This window comes from Sarcophilus harrisii, chromosome 3 (assembly GCF_902635505.1).
Source record: "Sarcophilus harrisii chromosome 3, mSarHar1.11, whole genome shotgun sequence".
NCBI lineage: Eukaryota > Metazoa > Chordata > Mammalia > Dasyuromorphia > Dasyuridae > Sarcophilus > Sarcophilus harrisii.
The window spans coordinates 581,933,518-581,960,663 of record NC_045428.1 but is presented as its reverse complement, the minus strand read 5'-3'; the positions used below and the strand labels follow the sequence as shown (position 1 = coordinate 581,960,663).

At 38.0% G+C, this 27,146-nt stretch overlaps 2 protein-coding genes across 3 annotated transcripts in view; one reads left to right on the top strand and one right to left on the bottom strand.

The window, feature by feature from the left end:
* The window catches only part of CEP104 (centrosomal protein 104), a 51,673-nt gene extending 45,694 nt beyond the window's left edge, over nucleotides 1-5,979 (bottom strand). The window contains exon 1 of one of the 2 annotated variants that reach the window (XM_003765189.4): nucleotides 5,841-5,979. Coding sequence is in view for 1 of the 2 variants with exons in the window: in XM_012545734.3 (XP_012401188.2) it covers nucleotides 512-566 (55 nt within the window). In the remaining variant the exon portion in view is untranslated. Of the gene's footprint in view, nucleotides 1-511; nucleotides 585-5,840 lie in introns of those variants that run through there. The other variant, XM_012545734.3, reaches the window with a different exon arrangement.
* DFFB (DNA fragmentation factor subunit beta) overlaps nucleotides 1-27,146 on the top strand; it is a 29,119-nt gene that overhangs the window by 289 nt on the left and 1,684 nt on the right. Inside the window, exons 2-6 of the mRNA XM_031962963.1 lie at nucleotides 2,393-2,519; nucleotides 10,447-10,635; nucleotides 12,884-12,963; nucleotides 16,897-17,067; nucleotides 23,070-23,170. Coding sequence (XP_031818823.1) covers nucleotides 2,393-2,519; nucleotides 10,447-10,635; nucleotides 12,884-12,963; nucleotides 16,897-17,067; nucleotides 23,070-23,170 — 668 coding nt within the window. The remainder of the gene's footprint in view (nucleotides 1-2,392; nucleotides 2,520-10,446; nucleotides 10,636-12,883; nucleotides 12,964-16,896; nucleotides 17,068-23,069; nucleotides 23,171-27,146) is intronic.

Sequence of the window (27,146 nt, the reverse complement as noted above, 5' to 3'; positions counted from 1 at the left end):
GGAGCTGCATCTCCCAGGCAGATGGGAGCCACAGCTGCCATTCCCGGGCCGGGGGGTAGGGTGGGAGGAAGGAGGGGAGGGGAGGGAGAGGAGGGGAAGCGGCTCTTGGCCCGCTCATTCTCCGAGCTTCGGTCCCGTTTCTCACCCCGGAAGACACGATCCGGCCGGCTCTGGAACAGCCCAGGCCCGCTGCAGACTTCCTTCTCTGGCAGGATCCGGGAGGGGGATCTTGTTCCCTTGTGCAGGAGGCAGGGCATGCCCATCCCGGAGGGGTCGCAGATGATACAACACCCCCCTTCCTGCCTGCTTAGACTTTACCTAGGCTGGCTAACCCAGTCCTCGAGGCTGGACTCCAGTGAAATCATTTAGCATCGCCTGAACCATTCCTTACATCTAAGGTGCAAGACTTAAATTGAAATCCTGCCTCAAACACTATCTGTGTGAGCCTGGGCGAGTAACTAGAACTCTTCCCCAATTTCCTCCTTTGTACAATGGAGATAATAGCACCTACCTCTGAGTGAGTTGTCATGAGGCTCACACGAGTATGTGAAGGGCTTGGCAGCCATAACAAAGTGCCCTAGGTTAATATATGCTTTTTATGCTATTATCCTTTAGAGTTTCTTCCCGCTTTAGATCCTTGACCTCCCTTGAGTTTTAAAACGGCTAGCATTTATGAACGTTTAGGTTTGCAAAGTGCTTAGCATATGTCATCATTTCCTTTGATTCTCACAACCACCTATCTTAAGAAGCCAGGAAACGGAAGCTGAGATATTAGGGTGAAATACTAGAGATAGAATTTGAATTAAGGCTTCCCCGCCTTCATCAGCATTCTTCCATGCAACCATCACCCTGGGAGGTCGATGCAGTTCGGAACAGCTAAGAGTTGTTTATATAACTCTTTCAGATTTGTAAAATGCATCACACAGGTTATTTAATGCTCCCAACAAACCTGTGTGTTAGATGCTTTTATCACTCACGTTTTACAGAAGAGGATAAAGAGGCACAAAAAGATCAAATGATTTATCCGGGATAACTTGGCTAATAAGTGCTTGAGAAGGGATTTGAATTTTGGCTTTCACTTCTCCAAGGCTAGCTTCAGCAGTGGATAGTGAAGGATTCATTTCTCTCCCTTGGTTAAAGGGTGGTATTATACTCAGACAGAAACTGAAGCACAAAAGTATACATAAGGATCCATAAGGGAAGAATATTGACATAGAAAATCATATATTAACATTTGTTGTTTTTAAGTCTCAGCTCTGACCCCATTTGGTTTTCTTAGCTTTTTCAGCTCATTTTACAAGTAAGGAAACTGAGGCAAACAGTTAAGTGACTTGACTAAGGACACACAGCTATGAAGTGTCTGGGGTCATATTTGAATCAGAGGACTTTCTGAGCCCAGGCTTGGTGTTGTAGCCATTTCACCTTCTAGCTGCCTGCCTATTAACATTGTGTTCTTTTGCATTATTATTATTATTATTATTATTTTACTTTGTTAAATGATTCCCAATTACATTTTAATCTGGTTCAGGTTTCTCCCATTGGATCTCCTCTTTGACACCTCTGATCTAATTTAATCCTCTCTCATTTTAAGAGGGAACTTAGTTCAATTCAGTAAATATTAAATGCTTATAGTAGGCCCTGGAGACGCAAAAGCCAATATTAAACATTTCCTGCCCTCAGGGAGCTAAAGTTCTCTTTGGAGAGGGGATCGATATATACACAGATAAGAAAACACAAAATATATGCAAATTGAATACAAAATATTTTGAGGACCCACTCACAACTGAGGGAATGAGGAAAAACCTTTTGTAGGGGATAGCTCAGCCTTGAAGGGAGTTGGGGAGTCCAAGAGACAGATGAGAGGTAGAGAACATTTCAGACGTAAGATCTGCTCAGAAAGTTTAAATCACTTTGTTCTTTAGATATGTGTGTGTGTGTGTGTGTGTGTGTGTGTGTGTGTGTGTGTGTTTGAGAGAGAGAGAGAGAGAGAGAGAGAGAGGTACTTTGGATAAAGTCATTTCACTTTCCTCATGTGAGGGGGCTGGACTAATTGATCTTTAAATCCTTGCCTGCTCTAGCTCTAGGAGTCTATGTTCTATCTAGCCACTATGGCGGATGAAATTCTATAAGTATCACTTGGAAGCCGTGTGACCTTGAACCTCAGTTAGCTCATCTGTGAAATTATCAAAGCTATTGAATTGCCTCCTTCTGAATATTTTGTTTTAAAGCATTTTACTTTCCTATGCTCATTTCTATGTGATCATTTAAATAGAAACTTTGATTCTCCCTTTCCCTGGCTTTTCCTGTTGTTTTTGTATAGGTTCATATACTAGGAAATTAATAAAACCATTTCTGTTTTTCTTGCATTTCTCTTTTCTTGCCCCACCAACAGCTTTCAATTTCTGGCTGCCGCCTGTGTTTGTATGAAGATGGCACTGAACTCACAGAAGACTACTTTCAGGGTCTCCCTGATAACACCGAACTCATGCTTCTGACCCCTGGGCAGACCTGGCAGGGCTGTAAGTAGTATCCAGTAAAGACTCCTGTATATATAATACACCCACGTATATATACATATATATATTATGGATATATATATATAATACATTGTATATAATACATTATATATACATAATAAATAGATAAGACAGGGGATTCATTCATTCAGTGGGGACTTCCAGGTTGCAGTCAGATGTGAGAGGAAATTACTTTCAGGGGATAGGAGCTATATGTTACTCTTAGTAATCTTGTATCAGAGCAGGTCCTAATATATAATCAGGGGAAACTTTTTGGCATTTCTATTACTTTAAGAATCTTCAAAGAGAAGTGTATTGGAGACTTTGTTGCACTCATTTTGCATTTCATGCTGGAACTTGGATGTAATGCTCATCTTTATTCAGCATTGCCTTATTTTGGTGCCTTTATGAACCTTATGGATCCAAAGAACAGTACTTGGTACATAATAGATGACAAATGCCATCTTCCTTCCTTCCTTTCTATCCTTTCCATGTCCTAGGGTTCTGGAATTTGGCCATAATATTCCTGGGACTTTTCATTTTGGGATCTCATTCAGGAAATGATCCATGATTCTTCTACTATCTATTTGGTTATAAAATAATGGGGCAATTTTCCTTGATAATTTCTTGAAAGAGGATGCATATGCTCTTTTTTTGATCATGGCTTTCAGGAAGTCCAATAATTTTTAAAATATCTCTCTTAAATCTGTTTTCCAGGCCAGTTGTTTTTCCAATGATATATTTCACATTGTCTTCTATTTTCTGATTCTTTTGGATTTGTTTTATTGTTTCTTGTTGTTTCATAGTCATTAGTTTCCACTTGAGCAATTCTAATTTTTAAGGAAAATTTTAAGGAATTACTTTCTTCAGTGAACTTTTGCATCTCCAATTTTGTTTTTTAAGGAGTACTTTTCTTCAGTTTTTGTACCTCATTTTCCATTTCTTTCCTTCCTTACCTTCCTTCCTTCCTTCAATCTATTCATCTCTCTAAATTACAACAAAATATATCAGAAAACTAAGTTATTTATGTGTTTATGGGCAGCTAAGAGTGCTAGCCTGGAGTCAAGAAGACCTGAGTTAAAATCCAACCTCAGGCACTTATTAGCTATGTGACCCTGGGCAAGTCACTTTACATTATTTGTCTCACTATCCTCATTTGTAAAAATGAGCTGGAGAAGGAAATGGCAGCTCATGCTAGTAGCTTTCCTAAAAACAACAACAATAACAAAAACAACAAAAACAAAACCCCAAACCCAGTTGGAATCACAAAGAGTTGGAAATGATGGGACAACAAAATCTATTTGTCTTTCTTTCCATGCATCCATCCATCTATGTATCTCTCTATAGATGACTAAAATAGCCATCTGTTAGAATAATAACTAAGGGGCAGCTAGTTGGTGTAATGGATAGAGTACCAGTTTTGAAATCAGGATGACCTGAGTTCAAATCTGGTCTCAGACACTTAACACTTCCTGACTGTGTAACCCTGGGCAAGTCACTTAATCCCAATTGCTTCAGCAAAAAAAAAAAAAGAAGGAGAAGAAGAAGAACTAAAGTAGTGGATTCAGAATAGGGCTTTATCTTTTCTGTCTACCTCCCTAGCAATCCATCTATCCATTCATCAGAATATTTATCTATTCATCCATGTGCCTTTACTCTATCTATTTATCCATTTATTCATTATCATCTATCCATTCATCTATCTACTCATCTTTCACTTATTTATCTACTCATCTATCCATCCATTTAACTATTTATCTGTTCATCTATCATCTATATATCCATCCATTCATTTATCCATTTATCTGTTCATCTATCATCTGTTTATCCATCTCTCACCTATCTATCCACTTATCCATTTCATCTATCTATCTATGAATCTATCATTTATCCAGTCTATCTACCTGTCTATTTATCTATCATTTATCCAGTTCTTCTATCAATCTACCCATCATCTATCTTTTATTCAGTTCATCTATGTATCTATCTTTCTATCTATCATGAGAGGTAGTCAAAGACCCACCAATAATCATAATCCCATACCAAAGGTACTGATAGAACACTGAACCTGGAGGGAGAAGAGATTTGCTTTTGAATCTTATTTCTAGCACCGTCAGTGTGATCCTGGGCAACGTACTTAACTTATAACACCACCTGCCTTTGGTCTGTTGTTATTCAGCAATTTCAAACACAACTGAGCCTGACTCTTTGTGACGTCTTTTTTTTTTTAGGTTTTCTTGGCAAAGGTACTGATTAGAGTGATTTGCCATTTCCTTCTCCATCTCATTTTTTTTTAACAGAAAAGGAAACTGAGGCAAACAAGATTAAGTGAATTTGCCCAGGATCGCACAGCTAGTTAATGTCTGAGGCTGGATTTGAACTCATGAAGATATGGATCTTCCTGATTCCAAGCCCAGTGGGTTATAAATGAAATAATGGATATATGTTTCATAAATCTTAAATCATTATAATCGAGGGATCTGGGTATAATGGAGAAAGTGCAAGATACATTGTCTGAGGAACTGGATTTGCATACTAGCCCTTCCACTTTCTGTGGCTTGGGAAAAATCACTTCATTCACCTCTATTGTCTGTTTCTTCATCCATAAAATGAGGGAGTTGAACTAAATGACCTTCAGGTCCCTTTTAGGTCTAAATGGATAGCTCTATGAATTGTTGGTTATTATCCCTGTTGAAAGGCTAGTGTATTTTTCTGCTTCCTCTTTGATCACTGTTAATGAGCACTTTCCTTTGGAAAAAAATGCCATTTTTCTTCGCTTGAATTTCAATTGTGTGGCCCATTGCACAAAAGAGAATTATGTTTAAAGAGGCTTTTACTGATGTAGCCTCAAAATAATTGGATTATGGAACTAGAGCTAGAGGTAGAAGGGACCTTAGGGGTCATCTCATCTAATCCTATCATTTTAGAAGTGAGAACACTGAGATTTACAGATTATACAGTAAATGGCAGAACCAGAATTTCATCCCAGTGGAAAGGGTGCTACGTATGGAGTTGAAGGACCTGAATTCAGATACTGATTCTTACTCCTAACTACCCGTGTGACCCAATTTCCAGCCTCACTTTGTTCTTCTCTAAAATAAAGTAGTTGGACTCAATGATCTGAGGTCCCTTATGGTTCTAAGTCAATGATATCAAATCTTGTGAATTCAAACCCAGCACTGGGTCCTCTGGACCACACACCTTTTTCCTGATCAGGAAAAGAGCTGTTTGCTCTATGAGGCATGGGAGGACTTCTTTACTAGAAGAAGAGGAGGAGGAGAGGGAAGAGGAGAGGGCAAGTCAAGAAAGGGAGCTATAAAGTACCTTATAGGTGTCTGCATCTCATGGGAGGCATTGTTTGTTAAGTGCCTTAGGGTCAGCCAGCGTGAGGGACAAGTGTCATAGGGGAAGCCAGCTTGAGGGGCAGGATGGGAGCCCCACTTCTGGGCTTCTGCTTGTTCTTCCAGAGCAGGCTGCCAGACAATAGAATGACTGTGATGTCACACTGAGGGCAGCCAAGGGCAGGGACGCTGGTCTGGCCCCCTCCATCTTTGACATGGCAATAAGATATCAGGAGCTGCAGCGATGTTTATCTACGGTAGGCCCCTTTGTTTTCCTCTTTGTGATTCTTTGGCAGAGTTGTTGTTGCCCTTAAAAATTATTAAGTGCTAAGTTTAAAAAAATAATTAAAAAGGGGATGAGACAGTATATTACACATGACATCTATCTGTTTCATATATCTATATACATACATACATATATATGTGTGTGTGTGTATATATATATATATATATATATATATATGTACATATATATGACAATGTATATTAAGACTCTCAAGGAAAGGCAGAATGGCTTGGCTTTTTTTGTGCCCAGCAAGGGAAGGTCAATGAGAGACACTGGATCTGTTTAGGTGGGTTAGAATGAATGATGCTTTTATTGAATAATAATTATAACTAGCCTTTGCATAGCACCTATTATGTGCCAGGCATTATGTTAAACACATACTTTGGGAGTTAGGTACACTTAAAATCCCCCTTTTACTGTTAAAGAAACCGAGGAAAACAGAGGTTAAATGATTTATTCAAGTTTGTACAACTACATTTGAACTTGAATCTTTTTGACTCAAGACCCAGCACCCTATGCATTATGGTACCACCTAAGTGCCTCAAAGGATCACAGGTCCTTTCTCAAAGCATCTTTGATCTCATTTCATTTAACCCTCACAAGGACCGTGTATCGTAGACATGACAGAAATTATTATCCTCCTGTAAGAGATAAAGAGATTTTAAGGGCAGAGACTCTCATTTTTGTTCTCATATCCCTAGCTCCTATCAAAGTATGCCTGGTCTATAATAGGCACTTAATAAAATGTTTATTTGGTTTATCAATATATCCAAAGTTACAGAGGTTCAGAGTCAGGACCACATTCAGGCCTTTAGAGCCAGCAAGCATCTTCAAAACCATCTAGTCTGGGACTTGGAAGTCTTTGGCAGCTTGAAGAAACCTATAATGTCTTTTTAGAGTAATATTCTTCATTGCATAAAGTAAAATACATCCAATTACAAAGGAAATCAATTATGTTGAAATACATCTCTCACAATATTGAAAATGAAACAGATTCATGGAGCAGGATAAGAACTAGTGCTGTAATCCAACCCCAACCTTTGAGACCATCTAGTGGTTTTAGAGAAGAGGAAACTGGGACTAAGAAAAGATATTTCATGTATACACACACATATACATATAGATATATGTATGTATATCTATGTATATGTATACAAACAACACACATAATATATACATATATATATACTTACATGTGTAAGTACATATAAATAGCTGTGGATATGTGTATATATACATATATAAACAACACATAATAAATATATATATACACTACATATACATATAAATTTATGTGCGTATATATATATATATATATATATATATACAACACATACAATACATATACACACACATATATATAAATATATATGTATTCATACATATGTATGCAACTAGTTGTAACAGTCGATTGAATGCCTGCCCTAGAGTCAGCAAGTGTCTTCCTGAGACACTTAACAGCAATGTGACTCTGGTCAAGTCATTTTATATTGTTTGCCTTAGTTTCCTCATCTGTCAAATGATCAGGAGAAGGAAAAGGCAAACCACTCCAACATCTTTGCCAGGGAAATCCAGGGGGGTCACAAAGAGTCAGACATGAGTGAAACAATTGAACAACAGCAAAATATACCAAAGGAAAGGAGTGTGTACTTCCAAAAGGTAGGAAAGGATTTCCACCCCTGCGCCCCCCCCCCCTTTTTTTTTGAATGCCCAGCATGATGCACTATATAGTGGGGTCTTATTCTGAAGCTTGTTTAATTGAATTGTCCAGGACTGTGGATTTAGAACCTGAAGGCATGTTTAGATCCCATGTTGTCCAACCTCCCATTTTATAGTTGAATTAGTAGTAAAGCATGAGAATTTGCACTCGTATTTTCTATCTTTCAAGAGCCCCATTCTCTTGACTTTCATCCCAGAGCTCTTGGGCCATGACATCATGTATCCTATAGATGATTTCCCCTGTCCACTGATGAAAACAGATTGAATCTGGAGTTATAGAGTTAGAAGCTCTGAGGTCAGGGACTGTTTTTCTTTGTATCCTCTCATACCTGGCACAGTACCTGGCACAGTACCTGGCACACGTTACAGTCACATAAATACTTGTTAATTTCCTGACTGCCTGATGCAGCATCTGCACAGAGCAGTCACTTAACTAAATGCTTGCTGAATCATATTAAAACAGGAGAGATTTTAGGGCAGCTAGATGGTACAGTGGTTAGAGCACAGCCCTGAAGTCAGGAGGACCTGAGTTCAAATCTGGCCTCAGATACTTATTAACACTTCTTAGCTGTGTGACCTTGGGCAAGTCAGTTAATCCCAACTGCCTCAGCAGAAAAAAAGAAAAGAAAAGAAAGAAAAAAAGAAAAGAAAACAGGAGAGATTTTGATAAGGCCTAAGGAAAATGGGAGGTACTGGGAGTTTAGGACCTATTTCCTGGGGAGCTGGTATAGCCCATTTTCTGCAAAAGTCTACAGGTAGGGTAGAAACCTTGGCATTGTGTCAGTGGAATCAGTCATTCTCAGAAACAGGGGGTACAGGATTCTTGTGGTCCATTCTAATTTCATCTGTAAAATGGGGATAATAATAGCACCTGTTTCCTAGAGTTGGGAAGATAAATGAGACAGCATTTGTAAAGTGCTTTGCAGACTTCAAAACATTATATAAATATTTTTTTGTTGAGCTGGTTTTTAGTTATGTCCAACTTTTCATGACCCCAGTTGGGGTTTTCTTGGCAAAGATACTAGACTGGTGTGCTATTTCCTTCTCTAGCTTATTTTATAGATGAGGAAACTGAGACAAACAGGGTTAAATGGCTTACCCAGGATCACACAGCTAGTGAGTGTGTGACACCAGATTTGAATTCATTTTTTCCTGATTCCTGGCCTGGAAGTTATCCACTGTGTCACCTAGCTGTCCTATGCAAATGCTATTATTCTGTGATTTCATCTATGAATGTGTTCAGGCCATAGACCCAGCATGTGTCACTGCCTGCTGGGAATTTGTGTTGCATAATCTTATGTAATGCACTTAAAAAAAAAAATCTGATGTTCTAAGATTTTTGTTTGTTTGTTTTTTGTTTGTTATTCCAATTCTATTTTAAGTTTTATCAAAATCTTTTCTTTTAACCTCAAGACATTTCTTGACATGCCTTCCTCCACTGAATCATCACTTCAAAAACAAAGTACAAACAACAACAACTTTAAACTAAGCAAATCGTTAAACCAGATTATCATGGTACAATACAAGGAGCCTTGATTCAGAAGTCAGAGAATCTGGATTCAAATCTCTCTTTTGATCTGTACACTTGTGTGATCTTGGAGTCAAGCCTCTTAAACTCCCTCGGGTTTAGTTTTCTTCATTTGTCAATGAGGCGATTGGACTAGATGGTCACTGAAAGCCCTTTCACCTCTAATTCTATGTTCCTGTGACCAATCAGTAGCATGACCACATTGGATAGCAAATGCAACATTCTGCTTCTATATTCTCTCCCTTGTCTCTTTCCTGAGAGGAGGATGGCATGATTTATAACTTATTCTTTCCGATCTTAAGATCTTAAGGCTGTCTTATGGTATTATTTTTGGTTATTGTTATTGTGTCATTCTTTTTCTGCTTTCTTCACTCTGGATCAGTTCACTCAGATCTACTCTGGGATTATTTAGAGGGTTCAATGTCCATTAAACAGGCTGTTGTCTTTATCTAGTTGAGGAGGCACCTGAAGGCAAGGTTTGCTTCTTTCCACTTAGATCCAGTAAGATGCTGGAAGCCAAGACTGGCCTCTATTTATTCTCAGGATCCAAACCACTTCCCCATGAAAAAGTGGCTAGAATAGAAAGGCAAATGTACCATTTGCATTAAGTGAGACTAATAATTTCTACCTCTCAGAAGTTTGGGAGGCTTAATTATTTGTAAAACAGGCTCTTGAAGAACTTTGGGGATGGAGGATGTGGAGAATGTACAGCATCCCATGAAAGCAGCGATAAAAGCTAATGGTTCCTGTCATGTACCAGAGTTAGCTTTTCCACATTGTGCCTTTCAAAGTAGCTCATTTGGGTGGATGAGAAACTGTAGTTAATTTCAGGATAAGAATATAATGAAGAAAATTACTTTCCTCTCCTCTCAAATGCGAGCATTTCTATGGGAATCTGGGGTTCTAAAATGACAGCTCTGATGTCTTGAAATACTGGTGTCTTGAAAGTACTAAAAGCCTTTTTGGATCTCATTGTGGCCTTCTTGGGTGAGTCTGGAATGAATGTCCTTATAAGTTCCCTGTGCATTGTTGTTTGTTTTTCCTTCTTGGCGGCAGATATCAGTGACATCCATCGCTTTCTCACCATATTCTACAAGCCACAGGCAGATGTCATTCAAGCGGCTCAGAAACTGCTCTCTGATGAGCGGGCTCCCTTGAGGCAGAAGCTTCTTGCCGACTTTCTTCACAACGTTAATGAAAACATCCAGGCAGAAAGCCGAGAGGAGGATGGGCCGTGGTTTGAAGGCATGTTCTGGATTATTGCTCCCTCAGAGGGCTGGTTTATTAACTATCGTGTGATTTGGAGGTGAAAAGTGTTCCCTGAGCCAGGAAGTTGGGTCCTGCCTCTATTATATAAGCAAACTGAACCAAGAAGAGATCAGTGTGTACAACTTGTGGTTCGAGGAAAAGGGTGCTGGATTTGGAGTTAATCTGATTTTAAATCTTGGATCTGCCAATTTACTAGCTGGGTAACCTCGGAGAAATCAGTTTATCCCTCAATTTCCTGATCCATAAAAGGAAGGGCTGACACTTGAAGCCTTCTCAGATCAGAGCTCATTTGGGCTGCCCTCCTTCCAAATTGGGCTCAGAACCATGGACAGAATGTTCACAGTAACTGAGCTTGTTTAATTAGTTGGAGATCTTATAAAAGTCATTTTTTTTCTTCCTACTTCTCCCTTTGGTTGGTTTCCAGATATAAGGGCTCATATGAAAACATGAAGTTAAGAGGCAGTGTGGGACTGTGACAGCTGTAACTGATCTGGAATCAGAAGATTCAAATCTCCTGAATATTGCTTTCTATCTAGTGACTTTGGGCAAGTTATTTAACAGTTTTGAGGCTTGCTTGGCTCATGTGTAAAGTGAGGGGATGGGACTATTTAGCCTTTAAAATTCCTTCTATCTCCAAACTTGTGATTAAAATATATAATAGGATTTCTGATTTTATATTTCATCAGCATGGGAAGTCTTCTTGGTGCAGATTGCCGTACTTGTTTATTTCTCAGATTAATCTTAGGTATCATCCAGAGGGGTGATGGGATCATTATGAGAACAGAGAGAGGAACCTTTATTTGAACACTTCATTATATATATGAGCAAACTGAGGCTCAGGGATATCAAGTGGCTTGACTGTGGTCATGCAGCTAGTAGATGTAAGGGGAAGAATTTGAATCTGGTACTCTCTAACTCCAAATTCAGCATTCTTTCTGTGTTGCCTGTATAAGCATATATGTATCACTTGAATAATGTTCTTACTGGGAAAATGAAGGTAGAGACCTGAAGATCTAAGTTTGTGTATTTGTGTGTGTGCGTGTGTGTATGTGTGTGTGTGTGTGTGTGTGTGTGTGTGTGTGTGTATCTAATTCTCTTGCTTTCCAATAGTTGAACATTTTTGTGGATTGTGGTATTTTTGTGTGTGCTAATGGCCCAGAGACCTGTTATCATGTTCTTTTAAGAATTGCATTCTCAGGGCAGCTAGATGGCACAGTGGATAGAGCACTGAGTTCAAATCCAGCCTCAGACACTTAATACTTCCTAGCTGTGTGACCCTGGGCAAGTCACTTAACCCCAATTGCCTCAGCAAAAAAATAAAAAAAATTGCATTCTCTGCTACTAAGCTAGTGTAAGGGATTCTGCATCATATTTTGCATCACTTTTGAATCAGAGGAACTCTGTTACCACCTGATGTGACCTTAGGCAAGTCTAATAATAATAATAATAATATGAACACACCTAACAATTATATATTGTATGTATATACATGCACGTACATTATATAAATGTATATCTATATTGTGTATATGTGTGAAACAACTATTATGAAAAGATATGTATGTATGTATGTGTATAATAACCATTATATAAATATATGTTGACACAGGTATATGTATATATGTGTGTGTATGAATAAATATATATATATATATATATATATATATATATATATATACACATATTGATATGCATTGCTTACTATTTGTCAGGTTAAGTACTTACAAATAAACCTAATTTGATCCTGACAACAATCCTGGGAGGTAGATGCTATTATTTTCCTCCCTTTACAGATGGGGAAACTGAGGCTAACAGTCTTAAGTGACTTGCCTAGGGTCACACAACTAATAAGTGTCTGAGGCTCAATTTGAACTCAGGTTTTCCCAACTCCGGGCCCAGTGCTCTGTGCACTGTGTGCACTGTCTCACCTAGCTCTCTCAGGTCCTTAGTTTTCTCATCTGAAAAATAAAGGGAACTAAGATCCTTTCTGGGTCTAAAATTATGATCTTATAATCTTATTTCTTAAAATTCAAGCAGTGTGTCAGGAAGCAGCCTTAGAAGTCTTGGCTAAGAAAAACCCATAAGAATAAACATTTTGGTCAATAACCGGTCCTTGAGATCTGAATCCATGGAAGACTGTTAAGCATCCTCATCCTTTGTCATTAGGAAAGCTCTTTGTGGCCCTTTGGTGTGTTCCATGTCAGTCTCCTCTCTTTCCTTTCAGGTTTGGAGTCCCGATTCAGGAACAAGTCTAGCTATTTGAGGTACAGCTGTGAGAGCCGCATCCGGAGTTATCTGAAAGAGGTGAGTGGGGTTCAAAGCTGTCCAGGTCACTCTAGTGTTGTTATTTGGGCCACACGGGAAAGATTTCAAGCCAAGAGACTCCTGTCTCTGGGACTGCTTCCTATGGGCTTGGATCCTGCTTTTGGCTAGGTGCTCAGCTGACTTTTCCCCTACAGTTTTGAGGATGATGAGAAAGAACACTTGCCCTCCATTATTTCAGAACCTCAGTCTGGAATAGTGGTAGGAGTGCTGCCTCCAGAGTGCTGCCTCCAGAGTCAGAAGGCCTGGGATCAGACCTTTGACTCTTGTTACTTCCTTGGCTTTGGATAAATAACTTAACTTCCCTGATTCTCAGTGTCCTTCTCTGTAAAATGAGACGGTTGGACTTGATAGCTATGCTATCTATGATGCTATGGATCAGTGGAGAGAGTGCTGGATGAAGAATCTGGAAGATCTGAATTCAAATCCTGGCTCAGTTACTTATAGTCTGTGTGACCCTGGAGAAGTCACTTAGCCTGTCTGCCTCAGTTTCCAGATTTAGACCTCTGACATTCCATTTAATTCTAAAGCTATAAATGGGGAATGTTTAAAACTTAACCTGTAAATAAAAAGCTCATGGGACCATGGAGCTGGAGCTAGAAAGGTCACCAGAGATCAAGTACAACCTTTTCCTTTTACAAATAAGGAAACTGAGGCACAGCAGATAAAATAATTTAATGATTGCCAATTAATTGGCAGTTTTGGGATTTAAACCCAGAAGAATCCTGCAGAATTATTTTGTAGTTCTATTTTTCTATTATTTTTGAGGCATCTTAGGTGGTTTAATGGGTGGAGAGTTGGAACTAGACTCAGAAAAAAAACTGAGTTCAACCTTTGTCTCAGCTACTTAATGCTTTGCTTTAAAAAAGTAGGATCATAAGATCACAGATTTGAAGCTGGAAGAGACCTGAGAGGTCTATTAATCCAACCCTATCATTTTATAGATGAGGATTTGGAAATCAAGAAAGATTGTATGACTTGTTGTACTTAACTAACTGCTAAGATCACATTGCTCTAGACCTCAGTTTCTTAAACTGTGATTGCAAACCCCAAATGGGGACTTATAACTGAATATGGGGGTCATAACATTATAATTAATGGTAATTTTTTTTTTAGGTTTCAGCATTTATTTTTGTAAGGTCTTAATGGTGTAATTTTTTTTCTTCCTCCTTTTATCTCCCCTCTCCCCAAGATATTAAGCAATTCAATATTGATCATACATGTATAATCCTTTTAAACATATTTCCATATTTGTCATGTTGTGTGAGAAAAATCAGACCCAAAGGGAAAAAAATCATGAGAAAGAAAAAGCAAACAAACAAACAAGGCAAAAATAGTGTGCTTCAATTTGCATAATTCTCTTTCTGGATGCAGTTGGCATTTGGAATTGTCTTGGGTCATTGTTTTGCTGAGAAGAGCTAAATCTATCAGAGTTGATCATCACATAATCTTGTTACTGTGTACAATGTGTTCCTGGTTCTGCTCACTTCATTCAGCATCAGTTCATGTGAGTCTTTCCAGCTTTTCTGAAATCAGCTTGCTCATCATTTCTTTTGGAACAATAATTAAATATTTGATTTATATACCTATTTTATATACCCTTATATCTGGGGTCATGTAAAAATTTCTCAGGTGAAAAGGAGTTACTATGTGGCTCTCTTCAACAGTGAGATGATTCAAGCCAGTTCCAATTGTCCAGTAATGAAGAGAGCCATCTAAACTCAGAGAGAGGACTATGGGAACCAAGTGTGGACCACAACTTAGCATTTTCACTCTTTCTGTTATTGTTTGCTTGCATTTTGGTTTTCCTTCTCAGGTTTTTTTTTTTTTTTTCTTTCTAGATCTGATTTTTCTTGTGCAGCAAGATAACTGTATAGATATGTTTATATATAGTGGATTTAACATATAATTTAATATATTTAACATGTATTGGACTACCTATCATCTAGAGGAGCGGGTAAGAAGAAGGAAGGTGAGGGTTAGAACAGAAGGTTTTGCAAGGATCAATGTTGAAAAAATTACCCATGCATATGTTTTGTAAATAAAAAGATATAATAATAATAATAATATAAAAGAAAGGGTTGCAAGTGGAAAAAGTTTTAAGAAGCCCTGCTCTATAATTTCCTTCAGAGTTGAAGAAAAGTGAGGGCAAAGTAGTGGGGACATTTTCAAAGAGTTTTTAAGTAATGATTCCTCATGCTCCGGTGTTTTCAAGTATCAGGAGAGATTTTGCATCATTTTTAGTGGTGGAAAAATGTTACGTTGACTCTGCTTTTCCTGACCTGCCATTCACTGAGAAAATGACAGCTGGTGCTATTGTTTCCAAGGGGCCAGAATCTCACTTTTCTCTTCCCGCCTCTTCCCATCCATTCTTCCCTGGTTGCACATTACATCTTTGTTCTTCTGTAGCACTGAAGAATAATACATTTCCTGCAACATAACAGGTGTATAGGACAGCTGCGGGCATATCGCCCCTTTGTCTGGGTCAAACCCAATCAAAGCATCTGTCGATGAAAACCTGAACTCTTAAGGGGCTTTCAGGTTGATGGTGTGTACGTGTCCTGCTTGGACTTAGCCTAATAGAAAGGCATTGTGATGTTCCCATGGAGAGCAGGGCCTGTCAGTAATCTGGATAGATGCCTTAAGAAATAAGTATGCAAGTGGAAGTCCTGGGCTTTATTCTTATTTTTATTTTTGAAAGCTTAAGCTTGTTGATTCTATTGTCTTGCCTCCTGCATCTGTTTCCTTGTCATTTACACTGCAAATATTCTAATTCATCATCATCCTTGCCACACTTTTACAAGAGCCTTCACATGGATCTTCCTGCATCTGTCCTCTCCAATTCAACCTCCAATTCCCAAAGTGATATTCCCAAGGATTAGCTGTGATTGTGTCACTCCACTGCTCAACAAGCTACAGATGCTCCCTATTGCCTTTCCAGGAGAGAACAGAATTCTTCTGTTTGTTATTTAAAGCTCTTTTGACTCTTACCTTTCCTTCCAGGCTAATTATATATATTTCCATTCCTCCTTAGTGCTATAGTCAAATTGATTTATTATTTTTTCTAATGCTAGCTTACTAGATGGCACCATAGTACATAGAACTCTAGTCCTGGACTCAGCTTCCTAACTTCAAATCCAGCCTCAGACATTTACTAACTATGACCTTGAGCAAAAAATCACTTAATTCTGTCTTAATTAAAACTGTCTGTCCACTTTCCTCATCTGTCAAATGAGCTAACCATTGTAGTAGATCCCCAAATAAGATCATAAAGAGTAAGACATGACTGGACAACAATAAATACTTTACATTTCCAACCTTCATACTCAGAATATGCTCCTGTCTCACCTATACCTCTAATACTCCATAGGTTCTCTAGGCTCAGTTCATAGGCAGTCTCCTTTGAGAAGCCTTCCCTGATTATCTTTCCACCTCCCCTGGTTAATGCCAATTTTCTGTGAATTATTTTATGTCTATTTCCCTAATTGGTGTATCGTTAAAGCTTCAGCCTGACATTTAAGAAAAATTGGATTGTATCTGTCATTTTATTGAAGTCAGAAATTCCCAGTTAGAAAATTTATTTTTCCCAGTGTCCTTTCTGTGTAACTTTATAGTCTTAGAGAGTTTCCCCAGCTAACTTGCTCAGGGTCATATCATCACCAGGTATTCTAGCCAGAACTTGAAATCAGCTCTTGTAATGATGAAACCAGCTCTTTATTCTTATGTCCCAGGTACCTCTTACTCCCAGGTACCTCTTACCTTATGGCTAATAAATGTATATTGATCATTTGAAAGTTGGGATACTTCACCAGACCTACCTGGAAAACATGTTCCATTGAACCATCTGTCAGATGGAAACAAAGATCTGTATCACATCTTGTATTATTGATCCTCTGGGTTTCCTGCTTCTTATAGGTGAGTGCCTATGCGTCTACCCTCGATCCCAAGCCTCGAGCAGAGTATCTGAAAATCATTGACCGTATGTATGAGAAACTGAAATCGGTACACTACAATGGCAGTTACTTTGATAGGAAAGACAAAGGGAAAGAGCGTCTTTGTACATCAGAAGGATGGTTCTCTTGTCAGGTGAGTGTGGGGCATTCACTAAAGAGTGAACAGCTATTGTTTGTGACCCAAACCTCAAGACCTCAGCCTGCTTTTATCTTGAAGGGCCCTTGAAGGGTTTTAGGGAACCATATTGGGAAGTATATGGAAGGTATTAGCTTTTTAGTTAAAAGGAGGTTTTTTGCATCCTCCCCTTTCCTACTTAGAATTCCAGAATCTCAGAGATAGAAGGGATCTCAGAAGCCATCTAGTCTAAGCTGCAACTGTGAGATTCCTTCCTACAACACTCCCAACAAGTGGTCATCCAATCATCGGTGGGCCTGAATTGGTGAGTTTCCTAAATAAAGAGAGAGCTGGTGTTAAATAGAGATCTGATTGTTATAAATTCTAAATACCAGGCAGAGGAGTTTGCATGAATGGGAGAGAAAAAAAGAGCTTATGGTTCTTTAAGACAACTGAGTAATATCGCCAATGTAGACCCAATCCAATATCCTATAACAGAATGATTAATGGATTTGGAAAGGAAGTATCTAGGATGATGGATTTTGAGGTAGGATGGACCCTACCATAACCCGATAAAGAGAAGGTACATTGGTTAAAAAAACATTTCATAACTGGGAATATCTGATTTCAATAAAATGACAGAAATCAGTCCAATTTTCTTAACTATCATATTTCAAGGATACACCAATTAGATAAATCGACATAGAATAATTCACAGAAAAATAAGGTTATCTGATCGAATTCTTTCATTTTACTGTTGACACCAAAGCCCCAAAAAGGGCCCGATCTCACACAGTGAGTGAGTGGCAGGGCTGGAATTGAAACTTAGTTCCTCTGATTCCAATTCTAGTTTTCTTTATTCTTCCCCTTTCTTTGGCATGCTCCAGGGATCTGTCCTTGGCCCTGCTGTGTTCAACATAGTTTAAAAATTCATTGTTATCTTTTGTTTGCGTGGTATATATCAGCCTCCTCTCCAGATCTCTCCATCTCCCCTCGCCTGCTCAGTGAGCCTTTGTTATAAAGAATAAAAAAGAGGAAATAAAACAAACAAACGGACAGCTCAGCAAAACATACTCAACACTGCCTGTTCAATATATTTATCAGTTACTCAGGTGGAGATAAGAGATACTTGTTTATCATTGTGGCAGATGGCACAAAGCTGGGAGGCTTAATTATTACATCAAATGATGCCATCAGCATCCAAAAAGATCTCGACAGGTTAGAACAGTGGGTCAAATCTAAGGAGACTCCTGTTCAATAAAGACAAATGTCAAGAAATTAAAAAAAAACAAACAAACTCAAAATATGACTGTACAAGGAGAGGACAGGAAAGGTGTGTCTAGACAACAGTTCACATCAACAAGATGTAAGGGTGTTAGTGGACTACCACATGGGTCAGGAATGTGCTCCAGCAGTGAACTTTGCCTGTGTTAACAGGATCAGAGCCAGAGCAATGCATCCCTTATAATTCTAGTGACTTCCTTTGACATGACCCCAAACTGATCCTGTCTGCTTTGTTTGTACATAATTGTTTGCCTGTTGTCTTTCCCATTAGATTGTGAATTCCTTGAGACTATCGTTTGCCTTTCTTTGTACCCCCAACAATAAGCATAGTATCTAGAATGTTGTAGATGTTTGATAAGTGCCTATTGTATAGCTTTGCTATTCTCTGTCTTAAACAGATGGCATTTGGAGCCACATCTTAGTCAGAATATTGACAAATTGGAGGATCTTAGTAAGGTTATTGACAAACTGGAGCATCTTAGTAGGGATATTAACAAACTGGAACATCTTTAGAAAGAAAGTGACATTTTAGCAACTATATTGACAAATTTTGGAGGATCTTAGTAAGGATATTGGCAAATTGGAGTGTTTTATTAAGGATATTGAAGACCAGGAGCATTTTTAGAAGGATAGCGACAAACATCTTAGGAAGGATATTGACAAACTGGAGCATCTTATGGAGAATATTGACAAACTGAGGCTTGACCAGGATAGTGAGGGTTCTGGAAATCATGTTGTAGAAGTTTCAAGTTTAGAGAGATTAAGCTGATTTTTTTTTTCCAAAATAAGAAAAATTCCTTAATAATTAAAGTTGTACAAACATGTGTAGGTAGTGATCTGTCAAACTTGAAATAGAGGCTAGATGACTAATAAAGCTATCAAAAAAAAAAAACATCAGAAAAAGGTACTGAGGACTTACTATAAACAGGGCATTATGCAGGGAACTCGTTGAAACAAAAGAAACAATTTTTTCCTTTGAGAAATTTAATATCCAAAAGGGTAAACAAAGTTAGGGCATATATAAGATAGATACCAGTAAATCTCTAGCAATGGGAAAGGGAATTAGAAACAGTTTCATGTTGAAGGGACTATTTGAAGTCACTTGAAGAGAACTAGGGATTCTAATATACAAAGGGGAGGATAGAATGAATTTCAGACTGAATATAGCCAGTCCAAAGTCATGGAAATGGGAAAGGGAGCATCTCATTAGAGTAAGAACACTTAATTGTTGGAGAGATTATAAAGGGGATTCTTCTTCCATTATGAATTGGACTAGCTGGACACAGAGTCCTTTGTGACTCAGATTCTATTACAGAAAGCTGTTTCTTTGCTTTATGGTTACTGCATGATAGCAAAAGGCATTTATATTGTTCTGAGCACCACTAGGTGGAGCCATGGTGCATAGAGCCCTGAGTTTAGAATCCAGAAGATTTCAATTTAATTTCAAATCTGGTCTCAGACACTTACTAGTTGTGTCAACTCACTTTACCCTGCTTGCCTCAGTTTCCTCATTTGTAAAATGAGTTGGAGAAGGAAATGACAAACCAGTATCTCTGCCCAAAATATCCCAAAGGGGATCATGAAATTACAAACTGAACAAGACTAAAATGACTGAAATATAGTTCAGGAGTTCAAGCCTGGGCTTGGAATTTGAGTATCAATAAAATCCCATTGAGATGTTGGGATCAGAAGCAATTCATGTACTAGAAATGTTGGCATTCTTTCCCATGTGGGTTAGAATTATACTAATCATCTTGAAAATAATTATAGAATATATTATATAGCTTCTGCCTGTTATTATATGTATTATGGATTATTCATCATGTACAGTTCTTCATGACCTCACTTGGGGATTTCTTGGCAAAGTTGCTGCAGTGATTTGTCTATTTTTTTTTTCCAGCTATTTTTAAGATGAGGAAACTGAGGCAAACAGTATTAAGTGACTTGTCCAGGGTCACACAGTTAGTGTTTAAGATTGAATTTGAACTCAGGCCTTCTTGACTCCAGGCTCGGTTCACTATCCACTGTTCCACTGCAAACCCCATCTCCCCCATTTATCTATCAATATATGTATGCATATATATATATATGAACACACATATATGTGTGGATATAAATGTTATATTTTATTCTGTATCTGTCAAGATTTTGTAGTTACTTGGGTTTGGTTGGAAAGGAAGTGATTCATATGCAAATCATCCACTTTCTGAGCCTCTTCCATTTTTCTTCTGCAGTAGGTCTGACAGATTTTGTCTGGCTTGGTGGTACAGGTCCTGGGGTTTTTGCTAATGCCTTGTCCCTGCTGGGGTGTGAATAGCAATTCAAATGGCACTTTTTGCCATTTATAAATTGCAAATTGAATTTCCAGCATAATCCACCTCCTGAAGCTGTGGCCTTCCTATTGTTTCTAAGTGATTAGAGCAGCAGGTGGCTTGCTACTCAGTCTTCAGTCAGTGTCCAAGCAAGGAAAAGGGCATTAAAGACTTCCTGCTGCAAAAGTGTCTTTGGACAGCCGGCGGTTTTTCTCATTTTTTTTTTTAAATGTAGATGATTGTAAATAGCTCTTACCACAAAGACATCTTTTCTGCAGTTTAACAGAGTGTTTACTGGGAAGGTAGCATGTCAAAAGAGCTAATCTTGAATCCAGGAAGATGTAAGTTCTATCTTTGACATTGGCTAAGTGACTCTGGGTAACTTGTTTAACTTCATATTGTCCCTGGGTCACTCTAAAGCTGTTAAGTTGTAAAGAGAGTTTCAACCTACATTGGTAGGGGGAATGCCCTCACTCTAGAGTTCTTTCTGCCAAAGAAATCAAAGGCCCTAATCACTTGCCTTTTGTACAAAGCTGAGGTATTAAGAGTTTGGATGCGTATCTGAGGAGGAAGTGACTATACTTGGAATTCCCTCCTTTGATGAACTCACAAGTCTGAAGCACAAAGCACTGTTTTATAATTCTGATGATCAGGGCCATAGAAGGTGGAAAAAGTAAAGATTTTGGGGAAATCAAAGAGAACTTCATGGAGGGGGATAGGTGGGACTTGGGCTGAATTTGGATGAGCCAAGAAACAAAGGAGAATGATCTAGGGGGAAGAAGAAGTGCACAAAAGCATGGGAACTTCAAGGAAGATGATGTGTTTTAAGATTTTGACTCTTTTTTGTCATCACCATCTGTGTCCATCAGTGCCTACCAACTTAAAGATAGGAGGAGAAAGATGGAGAGATGGTTAAATGGATGGGTGGATCGATAGATGGATGGGTAGGTGGGGAGAGAAAGAGAAAAGAGAAAAAAGAGGAGAGGAGAGGAGTGGAAAGGAGAGGAGAAAGAGATAGAAAAAAAGAGAAAAGGAGAGGAGAGAATTAAAGATCAAGAAAGAGAGAATGAGAGAAAGAGAAGAGAGAAAAGGAGAAAGAGAAGAGGAAAGGAAAGGAGAGAATGTATGTGAGAGAAATGGAGGGAGGAAGGAGGGAGACACACACAAGCCAAGCCCAAATTAGTATGAACAGTGGATTCTCTGAAATAGTTGCAGTATTTTGGTTACTTAGTATTATTCTCATTACCTATTTCCATTGGGTTCAGACCAATTACCATATTTTATACAATTAAAACTTCAAACGGTGTAAATTCAAGTATATTTGATCACTTGTGGGGATTCATTATTCAAACTAGTTATGATGTGACTGTATAACATTTATTAGTTTCTTACTGTGTGCTAGGCTGTATGCTAAAGGATGAAACTCACAAATAATTTTGAAAACAAGTTAGAATATAATAATGCATAATGCATGGGTTGCTTCTACAGTTAGAATCATAGTAGGTGTTAATAGGATGCTTAATGATTAATTAAATCAGAAAGGTAGAGAACTTATTTTGTCTAATCTGGAGCATAGAACTTAAGAAACTGTGTCTGGAAAATACATTCATTCATTCATTCATTTGTTCATTCATGCATTCATTTAATAAGCGGGCATTAAATGTGCTTGTTTTGTGCCAGGAGCCAGGTTAGGGTTTCAAAGACAAAAACAGAATATTTTCTGCCCTTAAGGAACTTAATTTATTTTACATGTCATATTTTAGCCTAATTTTACAGACTTTGTACCTGCCTAGATAAAAAGTGTGAGGGACACATATGAGCAAAAAATTTGTTAACCCGAGAGTGTTTATTAGGCACCTGCAATATTCCTAGAAAAGGCCGATGGTTTCTGAGCAAAATCTGTGAATTCTCTAGGCAGAGTTAGAGTTCCTGTGGTCCAGGGGGTTAGTGGTGCAAGGGTATATGGGAGGGAATCCTGGCAGCAGAACTGATTGTTAATTAGAGACTAAAACCATCACCGGGTAGAGAGAACCATTGGTGTTTTCTTTTGGTCTCAAAAACAGTTTTTCCAATTAATGAGATCCACTTCCAACTGGAAAAAGAAAAAGGAAAAAACCAAACCAGACCCTTATAATATGCCCAGTCAAGCAAAAGAAACGAGCACATTGGCCATATCCAAAAATAGATCTCTTTTCCCACTTCTTAAGTCCATTCCCTCTTAATCAGGAGGTGATATCTAGCTTTTCAGCTTATATTATTCTGAGCTTATTTCCCCCCTCCATAGGAAGCCATTTTCCATTTTGTCACAAAATCCTTTTGGGATAATGGGATTCATTTTTACAGAAATTTGTTTGATTTGTCCCCTTTGACAGAAGAGCAGCAAATTCACTGGGATTTTAAAATACTCCCATTTTGCCATTTTAGGGTCCTTTCGATTTGGATGCTTGTTTGTCTACACACTCCATCAACCCCTACAGCAACCGAGAAAGTCGAATTCTCTTCAGTACATGGAACCTAGATCACAAGTAAGTAAAGAAGGAAGTAAAACTAGGAATCTTCAGCACCATTCATGTATCCAGAGCCAAGTGATCCATCCAAGAGAGCAACATGTCTGCTGTTAATAGGGATAGGGACTGGATGTATGATTTCATTGATACTGGGAACTCCTTCTCCTTCTCCTAATGCCCTGCTGTCTTAGAGAGTTCCTCTTAGAGAGGAAAGTGACTTGCCCATGGTCAAATTATCCCCATGTGTCAGAAACAGGATTTGAACCTAAGTTACTCTGCTCCTTCAAGCCCAACTCTTATTCTCTACACCAGTAGTGTCAAACTCAAATAGAAAAGGTCATCACTCAGCCTTACATAAGGCCATATCACAACTTCAAAAACTACATATTAATATCATTTATATTCTATTGTGTTTTAAATTAATTTTAAATATTTTTGCTAAATATTTTTCAATTTTTCATCTGGTTGAGGTTACACCATGGACAACATGTTTGGTATCCATGGACTTACTTTACACTGCTTCTGTTAAATAACTATTAGCGTGTCACGTAATTTGTAATGATTGGTTATGGCAGCAAATCAAAGGATGGTGCAGAGATGTGGGATGCCATGCTTGCAGACAAAAGGCCTAAGTTTGAATCCTGGATGTGACACTATGGAACTATGTTGCTATGGACAAAATCTAGAGATAAGACAAGATTTGGGGGACATGGCGGTTGTTTTCAAATATTTGAAATGCTATCTTGTGGGAGAGGGATGAGATTGTTCTGTTTAGCCTCACAGGACAGATCCAGGAAGAATGACATCAAGTTATGGAAAGAGTGATTTGGGCTCAATTTCAGGAAAACAACTTTGTAATGATGAGAATTGTCCCAAAATGGAGGTAGAAAAGTGAGATAGTCCTTAACCTCAAGGAATTCATATTCTATTGTCAAAGGACAACATATGTACAGGTAAGTACAGATAAGACTATGTAATAAGTGGGGAGGCTAGGTGGTGCCATAGTGAATATGACACTGGTCCTAGAGTCATAAAAACCTATAAAATGAGCTGGAAAAGGAGATGGCAAACCACAACAGTATCTTTGCCACCTGGAGTCATGAAGAGCCAGACATGAAATAACCGAACAACAATAAAGAAATGTAAGCACATAATGAAGTAGTACCTCCTATGTTATGTAAACATCACAGACAACATGATATAGTGAATAAAGAGCTAACCTTGAAGTCAAGATCTGGGGTCAAGTCTCACTTCTGGTCAATACCAATAGTATGACCTTAGGCATATTACTTAATCCCTTAGTGCATTAGACTCCTCTCTAAGATGCTAAATTTTGGAGACAGAGCTGACTTGGGAGTTTTTATTACAAGTGAAATTATAAGGGTTCTCCTTAGATGCAGAAAACTGGGAAAAAAAGTTTTGTATTCAAAAGTTCTGAGGCAGGCCTTATTTCTAAAATAAAAGAAAACTGACTCAAATTTATAAGAATACAAGCCATTTTTCAATTGATAAATGGTCAAAGGATATGAACAGACAATTTTCAAATGAAGAAAATGAAATTATTTTTAGTCATATGAAAAATGCTGACTTACTATTTTTTTTTTAAATAGCCTTTTATTTACAGGTTATATGTATGGGTAACTTTACAGCATTAACAATTGCCAAACCTCTTGTTCCAATTTTTCACCTCTTACACCCCCCACCCCCTCCCCCAGATGGCAGGATGATCAGTAGATGTTAAATATATTAAAATATAAATTAGACACACAATAAGTATACATGACCAAACCGTTATTTTGCTGTACAAAAAGAATCAGACTCTGAAATATTGTACAATTAGCTTGTGAAGGAAATCAAAAATGCAGGTGGGCATAAATATAGGGATTGGGAATTCAATGTAATGGTTTTTAGTCATCACCCAGAGTTCTTTCTCTGGGCGTAGCTGGTTCAGTTCATTACTGCTCCATTGGAAATGATTTGGTTGATCTCATTGCTGAGGATGGCCAGGTCCATCAGAACTGGTCTGACTTACTATTGATCAGAGAAATGAAAATTAAGACAACTCTGAGTTACCACTACACAGCTCTCAGATAGGCTAAGATGATAGGAAAAGGCAATGATAAATGTTGGAGGGGATATGGGAAAACTGGGACACTGATACATTATCAGTGTAGTTATAAACTGATTCCACTATCCTAAAGAGCAATGTGGAATATGCCCAAAGGGCTACCAAACAAACTATGCATCTGCTTTGATCCAGCAGTATCTCTACTGAGCCTGTATCCCAAAGAGATCATAAAAAAGGGGAAAGGACCCACATGTACAAAAATGTTTGTAGCAGTCCTTTTTGTAGTAGCAAGGAACTGGAAACTGAGTGGCTGCCCATCAGTTGGGGAATGGTTGAATAAATTATTGTGTATGAGCATAAATGAATATTATTGCTCAATAAGAAATGATCAGCAGGATGATTTCAGAGAGGCCTGGAGAGACTTATATGAATTTATGCTAAGTGAAGTGAGCAGAACTAGGAGAACATAGTATAAGGCAACATCAGGATTATAGCATGATCAATTCTGATGGATGTGGTTCTTTTCAACAATGACATGATTCAGGCCTTTTCCAATGATCTTGTGATGAAGAGAGCCATCTACACCTAGAAAGAGGACTGTGGGAACTGATATGTATGGATCACAACATGGTATTTTCACTTTTGTTATTTTTTGCTTGCTTTTTGTTTTTGTTTTTTTAAATTTCCCCCCTTTTTATCCGATTTTCCTTGTGCAGCATGGTAATTGTGGAAATATGTATAGAAGAACTGCACATGTTTAACATAATATTGGATCACCTGCTGTCTAGGGGAGGAGGTGGGAGAAAGGAGGAAGAAAAATCTGGAACACAAGGTTTCACAAGAGTGACTGTTGAAAACTATCTTGGCATATGTTTTGAAAATAAAAATCTATTATTAAAAAAAAAAACCCAAAACTAACAAACAAAAAACTCCTTTTAGCCTTATCACCTCTGCCAGGAACTGGGCTACAGAAGTAAAGAAGGAAGAGAAGGAAACAAGGATTTAATAAGTACTTATTAGCCATCAGAAGCATTGAGTGGTGCAGTGTTTAGAGAACTGGATAAAGATTTTCCTTTCCCTTCTCTTTCCTTGCCCATCTCATTGTGTTAAACATTTTTAAAATATCTGAAAAATAAAAATGAAGCAGTATTTAGATCTTTTTCTTTTTTTTTACATTCAATTTTTACTTTTTCTCAATTACATATAAACAAAAAATGTTAACATTTATGTTTACACATTTTTAATTTCAAATTCCCTCCCTCCCTTCTGTTCTCCCTCTTTCTTGAGAAGGCAAGAAATTTGATATGAATTATATATGTGCAGCCATACAAACTTTTTCTGCATTAGTCCTGTTGCAAAAGAAAATACATACCAAAACCCCAAGCATAATAAAGTTTAAAAACTATGCTTCAATCAGCAGTCAGACTCCATCAGTTGTTTCTCTGGATACGGAAAGCATTTTTCATCATAAATCTTTTAGAATGATTTTGGAGCATTACATTGCTGAGAATAGCTAAGTCATTCACAGTTGATCATCTTATAATATTGCTATTTCTGTATACAATGTTCTGCTGGTTCCTTTTGTTTCACTTTGTATCAGTTCATGTAAATCTTCACAAGTTTTTTGTTCATCATTTCCTTTATCACAGTAGTATTCCATTACATTCATATACCACAGCTTGTTCAGCCATTCCAGGTTGATGGGTATCCTCTGAATTTCTACTTCTTTGCCACCATAAAAGGAGTTGCTTCAGACAATTTTGTACATATAATTCCTTTTACTTTTTTTTTCCTTTTTGATCTATTTGGTATACAGACCTAATAATGGCATTTCTAGATCAAAGGGTATGCACAATTGTATAGCCCTTTGGGCATAGAATCAAATTGTTCTCTGGAATGGCTGGATCAGTTCACAACTCCACCAAC